At 37.4% G+C, this 7,574-nt stretch overlaps 1 protein-coding gene across 2 annotated transcripts; it reads right to left on the bottom strand.

Annotated features, from left to right (window-relative positions):
• Window positions 1–337: 337 nt before the first annotated feature.
• LOC133674367 (transcription factor MYB3R-1-like) lies at window positions 338–7,247 on the bottom strand. 2 transcript variants are annotated; one of them, XM_062095430.1, is made up of 12 exons: window positions 7,021–7,247; window positions 6,291–6,487; window positions 6,135–6,189; window positions 5,753–5,810; window positions 4,661–4,755; window positions 4,427–4,530; window positions 4,174–4,302; window positions 2,153–3,920; window positions 1,479–1,807; window positions 1,111–1,225; window positions 823–1,032; window positions 338–606 (listed from the first exon to the last, which is right to left on the bottom strand). In XM_062095430.1, exons 2-12 carry the CDS (start codon window positions 6,374–6,376, stop codon window positions 481–483), a joined length of 3,075 nt encoding a protein of 1,024 aa, XP_061951414.1. In that variant the 5' UTR covers window positions 6,377–6,487; window positions 7,021–7,247; the 3' UTR covers window positions 338–480. The 2 variants fall into 2 exon arrangements, with proteins under 2 accessions (XP_061951414.1, XP_061951413.1); XM_062095429.1 differs by having other exon boundaries at window positions 1,479–1,816; window positions 7,021–7,246.
• Between the last annotated feature and the right edge of the window lie 327 nt (window positions 7,248–7,574).

Raw genomic sequence — 7,574 nt, 5'->3', positions numbered from 1 at the left:
CTTTTGTCCTCTTAATCACTTGCTCTCTCTCAAAAAAAAAAATCTCATCCCAGGCAACCTATGTTGCCACAACCAAGCCCACCAGGCCCGAATTCATCCAATGAACTGCAAGTCTTGCCCTCTGTCCACCGATAAGCGTGCAGAAATAGTCTGCTGAAATATGAACAGATAGCAAACCTATGATGCCACAACCAAGCCCATCAGGGCTAACCAGGCCCGAATTCATCCAATGAACTGCAAGTCTTGCCCTCCATCCACCGATAAGCGTGCAGAAAAAGTCTGCTGAAATATGAACAGATAGCAAACATGTGGAAGGAAATACAGAAGTCGGCTAGAATACAGAGAAAATCTTCTATCATTTAATTGAAAAGGAATCCAGCACCGAACAATAGGAAGACGAAAAAATGGCAGCAAGTATACATATATGTATAATATAAACTACAAATAGTGACAGCGGAAGGCATTGGCCAGGTACCACTACTATCTGCAACCCTTCAACAGATAAGCGGAGGGACTTGAAAAGCTTATGGCACTTGAAGATTTCCCATTTTCTGTTAGCTTCCCAGGTGTTTCACATTCACTAAAGTCAAGGGTCCGGCATTCTGTCTGCAAGTGTTCCAAATAGTCTTTTTAGCTGGCATCTTAATATTCACAAGACAAAAGAAAGTGATAGAATATGCTTGGATGGATTTTGGCAACTATGAGTATACCTGAGGAACTTTCCTCAAAACAAAGAAACAAAAGGGTAAACCAAAGGCCAGAAATATGGATGTCAACAAATAAAAAAAACGTTCTGTTAAAGTTCTGCGCAATCAGACATACCAAAACATTTGAAGCCAAATGGGAGCGATTCTCTTGGTCACCATTTTGATCATTGGAGCGCCTCCTTTCTTTTAACATTGACTCGGGAGTGTCTTTACCCAAAACCTCCAAGGCATCGGCATATGCAGATGCAGTGTGCTCACTTAATTGCTTCATTAGTGCAATGGCATCATAGCTTCTGTCCCCAGGACTCATGAAATACCCAATATCCTGGAAAGAAATTCCAGATAGTTAAAGAAAAATCTCAAAACATATCTGATAATTAGCTTATCAAAAGAAGTTATCTACCTCGATGGATATTTCTGTATCAATCCTTGGGCCTGGCACAAAAGAATTAATGAACCAAGGTGACTTCCACGCCGAAGGGGATTCGATACTCCTTTTGAAAGGAGTATCACCAAATCTAGAAATGAACACCATCAACCAAGCATCTAATAAGCATCATGGTAATGCCAAAACAAGAAGTCATGTATATCTATCTCATCACAGATGAAGCTAGAAAATATCAGGAAATCCCAAGTTCCAACCCGAACATAAATAACCAGCAGCTCCCATAAAATTAAAATGAGACAGGAATATTTGACATGGCAGCAGCTTTACTCAACCACTAAACAGCGTGGTGACTAGGATCATAAAAGAAACACGGGTAAACTTACATGCCAAAATTTCCAGTTCCAGCATTGTTCCCAGAATTATCAGGCATATTCTCTGATGGTGCTGATGAAGGAATAGATTGAACTGATGTGCTTTCAATTATATGATTTTCATGGTTCTTCTTACAACTAGTAGGGCTAAAGATCATGCATGGATTTCCAAATGAGGATTCTGAACCACTGGCTTGCTCTGATAAAGTGCCCAAAATTTTACGGTACAAATTCCTGGGAGTTCGAGCACTTGGACCAAATGCTCTGTCTGCTTTAAAACCAAGTTGATCAGGAGAAAATAACAGATGATTGGTGTTTTCTTCAGATAGGACTCCAGAAGACTGTTGCACCTATCAAAAGGAGGGAGGTAAAGAAAAAGACACTAAGATAGAAGCGAGGGGAAATTATAATTGGTAATGAAAATACAAGAAAAACACATATATACTGACAAGCAAATTTTGTTTTTCTTTCTTTCCTTTTCTTTACAAATCAAATAGTACAAAATTTTAGATGATGCACAAGCAGAATCAAACCAACTATGAATAAGGAATATAGTACTATGGAATATGCTAGTGGAAAGAACCAACCCCTCCCACGCACAGTAACTAAAAAAAGGAAAAGACAAGAAAAGAAAGAAACGTAACTAGAGAGATGACTACAGGCAGAAAATAATAATAATAACTCACACTAGCAACGGAATGAACCTTGGACCTCGCATCACTATCACCTGTCCCTTGCTTTACATTATCCTTGGTATTACCGCAAAATTCACCTGCGCCTTCAAGAGCAGGGTCCAGATTTTCTTTATCTTCACCTGAGGATTCATGGTTCTTTTCCTGATTGGACGGTGGGGGCAGCAGAGATGATCTGTTGTGAGTCTCACTCTCGTCAAACATAACATCCAAACATGAAAAATCTTTGCTCAAATTGGATGCCATGTCAATCTCAAGCTTTTTGTCAACTCTTCTGTCTGACAAGGGTGACAATAAATCCCGGTTTCGTTTCTTCAGAATGGATGGTGTGCCTGTGAAAGTCTTGGCAGCACTTTTCAGAACAGCATCAGGGCTACCATCCCGAGATGGTGAATCCCATAACCTAAAGGGAGTGATGCAGTTCATGGAAGACATCATCAGTTGGCGAATACCAAGAGGACTATACTCTTGTTGCATATCACTGCCAGATTGTACGAGATCACAACTGAGAAACGGCATATCCAAGCTTGGGAAACGAGGAGGTTCATAGCAAAGACCTCCTGCCTCCTGTTCTGCATTCACATTTGGTTTCTCATCTGCAGCACAAGATGATATGGTATCTGAGACTGAAGGAAAAGTATTCACGGGCACTAACTTTGATGGTTCCTTCAGATATGGTTTCTCTTGCAGCTCTGTGTTATCAGTACCATTGTCACATGAGGAGTTGATGGCATCAATGGTATAGATAAAGCTATCATGTATGCTTGTAATAAACTGTTGTTCGAGAGTTCCAAATGATTGGGCCATTAACGGATTGGGTTCCCTACCATACACAGGTTTGTTATCATCAGCAGAATGTAGTGAAGAACCGGGAAGAAAAGATTGGCGGCATGAAGTTCCCAATATAGCAGACCTTGGAGGACAAAATGACTGTGAAGTACTTCTCTCTGTTTCAGATATCTGGATGTTTGGTGATTGAGGAAGTGATGAATCCATGTCACCTCCTAAGTCAGCCACATTTGAGTCTTTTGTAATATTTCCAGAGGAAAAAATTTCACAATTTGCTGCCTCTGAGAATAGAATCCGGCAACATTCATCATCAGATACAAATATCTGGCCTGATTGTGCAGAACTTGCAGCAATATTTCCCATGGAAGTAGGAGCGCCCAGGCCAATGGAAGTTTGAAATGGATCATTCACCAGTTCATGGCTTTCATTAGCAGTTATGCAATGAGTTGGCAAACCTGATGATTCCTGCCTTAGTTCTAGGGCGGATATGTTAGGTAGCTCCTGTAATTCAAATTGATAATCACTGTTTGTAGAAGTCAAAGTGTTATGGGAGAAACTTTGCTGAAGAAAGTTGGAAGAGCCGCCCAATTCACAAGGCATTTCAGGGATGTAATATTGTTCTGAACAAGATGCTGGACTGGAGCTTTGCTCCTTTCTGGGACCAGATTCTTCAGCAAACTGAAATTCTTCTCTTGTATGAAAAACTGCAATACCCTGGTCACCCGCAGACTGTGAGCAACCAACCATAGTTGATTCTTGACTGCATTCTGATATATCTTCTACTTCTGAACCACCTCTCTGAGCATTATCATCTCCAGAACTGTGCAGCCTTGAGGAAGATGAGGGCAAGGATAGAGTTTGATGTCCAGCAAGAGGAGAGGATTGGAACTGTTCTAACAGACCTGATGCCACATAAGAGTCCAGTTTCTTCTTTACAGAACTGTTCCAGTGATTTTTTATGGCATTGTCTGTCCTGTTCACGACACAAAATAAATCAAATTCACATTTATTAAAGGTCACTTTTAACACTACTGCTGAACTTTTAAATAACAGAAGTAGAGATGGGAACTAAACAGCTAGCAAGAAGATGGAAATGACAAGGCTCAAAGGAGATAACGTAGAACCTTGTGTTAATTCAAGCATGTAAGTAAGCAAAGAGCAAAAACACCTCCTGATAAAGTTAAAATACAAAATTGGGAGTCTCTTCAAATAAGGAATGCACAAACCTTCCAGGCAAAAACTTTGTCAGCTCTGCCCATCTATTCCCATAAATTTGATGTGCACGAATCAAGGCCACCTCCTCTTGCTGAGTCCACGCCTCTTTGTTTATTGCAGGATTAAGATGATTATGCCACCTAAATTATGTATACATCAGTGCAAATGAAGAAAAATAAAGGACAAATTTAAACCATAAAACATAATTATATATGAGAGAGAAAATAATTGCAACTCTTGCAATGGGCAGAAGAATACTCTTACCTTTCCCGGCACTGCTTTCCAATACGTCCAGGTAAATGCTGTGCAATTGTGGACCACTTCTTTGGCCCATATTTGTTTACCAATTCAATTATTATTTCATCCTCCTATTTACATTTCACAAATGAAACAGGCATATAAATTATCAAGAATATTTATCTTTAAGGTACAAATTAGCAAGAAAAAAATGGAAGCAAAGCAGGAATTGTCATAGACAGAAACAACCATATGGTATACCTCCTTCGACCAAGGACCTTTAACAAGTTCAGGATTCAAGACCTTCTGCCACCTATGTAGACATTGTACATCAGTTCTGTCCTTGAAACACTCAGCTACATAAATTCCAATGTTTCAAATTAGAAAATATTTGCTATGTATCCCATATACAAATAAGGAAGAGCATGCAGTACCAACTAAAAGTAAATTGGCTAAGATGGTTTTATATTGTTGCAACAAAGACCTAAAAAGACTGTAAAAAGAGAATGAAAACAAGTCTATAAAATGAGCATTGCTGAAATGGAAGTATTAGGATGGAAGTGGTGATGCACAAAAGGTAACAAATAGACATCTTGATATAGGAAACCATAGTACCAACTATAGTAAAATTGATGGAATATCGTGAAAGATGGTTTAGGCATCTACATTATAGACCTTCAGGAAAGCACTGATGAGGAAGGGTGGTCACTGTATTTGAATAAAAGGTTTGAAAAATCGTAAAATATAAACCAAAAGTACTTGGCTAAAGGTAAAAATTATACAGAAGGATGCGATTTTTAAGTGTTTCACTTAAGGATTTGGCTCAAGAAAGGGCAAAAAGAGGCGATTTTCATGCAAGGAATGCAGACAAGTTTAAGAATGAAGCTTAGTCGATTCAGGAATTCTAAAACGGTAAAACCTCCAAGCAGAAAGACTGCATTTAATGGAAAAGCATAAAATTAAAAGTAAGTTTAAGTTTAAGTTAAAATTTTCTACAACAGTTTCCAAAATCCAAAACTAAATTCTGTAGAGAAACTATAGTTGGATGACAACGTCCTTTTAAATCATGTTTTCTAGTGATCCATTATCAAAACTAAAAGTTGACAGTTTGATGACCATCCTCAGCTTCTTATCATTAAAATGTTGTATTCGTTCTCAGCCTATTAAAGGCAAGTATAATCCCTTTAAACACCACCCCCTAGGGGTGAATTAACAGTAATAATTGTTGATATCAAAATAAAAGCTAGAATTAAAGTCATCAAGTTTAGCAACTTCTATAGGAAAAGATAATGAAATGAGAAACTCGAAACAAGGAAAAGAACTGAATTAAACTTATTAAGTTCACAACTGTACCAATTTTTTTCCAGTTCTTTCCTTTGAAACGCTGAACAGCCTTGCGCAGAATCTCATCCTAAACACATATAACACTTGTTCATCACTATATATAACCAGATATGAGCTAAGAATTGGGGAAGTGTTAATTATAATAATGAAGCTAAAACAGAAATTAATGAAAAGAAACTTAAACGTGATGGGTACAAGAAAACAATAAACCTAAGCATCACCATGAGATGTCATTTCAGGAGTGAAAAAGCAGTGAAAATCAAAATGGGAAAGGTTGCCCTGTAAACTAATCTAATCATTAGACCAAAAAAAAATGCAAAACAAATTCCTTTTAAACATCTCCACATCATAAAATAACTCTTCTACTTCGAGTACACAGAAGAATTACTACCTCTTCAGCTTTCCATTGCCCCTTCGTGGAACGCCTTGCAGGGCCACTAGTCCTCCTGCAAGAGAATAGCATAACACCATTCAGAATCCAACATATTTAACAGCCAGTTCAGTCTCTCAATCACACAAAACATTAGAATGGCTTCTGAAAAATTACCCGTGAAGAAGCTTGGGTGGTCTCGGGATCCTGTCGCTAACAAGCCCATCCAAAGGAGCAGAAATTAACCTGTCACTACTTTCCATTGTTGTTTGATATACAAATAAAGAAGCTGCTGCACAGCCCAATTCCCACTCGACCACAATTCATTATAAACCCCCCTACCAATCCGTTCCAATTTCCCCCAATCTCACGAACTAACACGTAAACACAAAAAGAAAAGGAAACCCAGATCAGAATAACCTCTAAATAAAAATCTTCACTTCCTGAAATCACCAAGTAGGGCTTTGTATTTCAGTGCAGTTGACTTGAATTGAAGTACAGTGGGGTTTCAAATTAAAAAAAAAAGATTAAGAATTTAATTATACAATTAGTGAAATTAATTAACTTGTTAAGTCCCAAACCCAATTCATAATTAAAGTGAAAAAATTTCGAATTTCTAAATCATTCAGCTTCCTTCAAAACCTCCAAACTCGAATGAAACTGAAATTCAATTCTACAATCAGTAAAATTAATTTACTAATACTTAATTAGTAACCCTAAAACATGATCGACGAGACAGATTTTCAATCTTTTTCGACCACTAACCATTCGAATTTATAAAAAAAAAAAAAAAGGATCAAAATGGCACAAATCTTATGAGAAAAGTAATTTAATTTATTCAAAGATAAAAATAAATTAGAGACCTTAAAATTTAAAACTTCAAAGAAAAAGAGCTTCAAGGACTTACCAAACTGAGCTTCAATGACAGAAAAGAAGAGAAATCAAAAGACGAGAGAAACGATAAAGTGATTAAAACGGTGCGCATTTGCAGATCCAAGTGAAGAAGTCCAGAGAGATTTTAGAGAGAGAGATCTGCAAATGCGTTTCTAGAGAGAGAGAGATCGAAACGGTCGAGAGAGAGCTTTCTTCTTCTTATTCATTTCAAAATTAAAGGGGCGGACTTTGGAGTTTATTCAAACCCTATGGATGTTAAGCGTCGAGCAACTTTTTGAATGTCTTGGACTGTTCTGTTTTTTCCACGTTGGAATCCTAGCCGTCCATTTCATGGACTTCCTCGGCTTGGTATTTTTGAAAACCCAACGGCCAAATTTATTTTCTTCTCCCACTCAATTTATTTATTTATTTATTTATTTTTCTTGTTATTACTATTTTCTTGGTTTTCCTCTTGACTAAAGTGGTTGTAGCTTATTTATTATTGTATTTTTTAAAAAATACATCAAAATTAACAGCAACGAGTGTAATGAAAGAAAGAAAAAGCAAAGAAAAGGTATAATTTAATGA

The sequence above is a fragment of the Populus nigra genome, chromosome 15, assembly GCF_951802175.1.
Source record: "Populus nigra chromosome 15, ddPopNigr1.1, whole genome shotgun sequence".
Classification (NCBI taxonomy): domain Eukaryota; kingdom Viridiplantae; phylum Streptophyta; class Magnoliopsida; order Malpighiales; family Salicaceae; genus Populus; species Populus nigra.
Note: the sequence above shows the minus strand (reverse complement) of the source record. Positions and strands in the feature narration are given on the sequence as shown.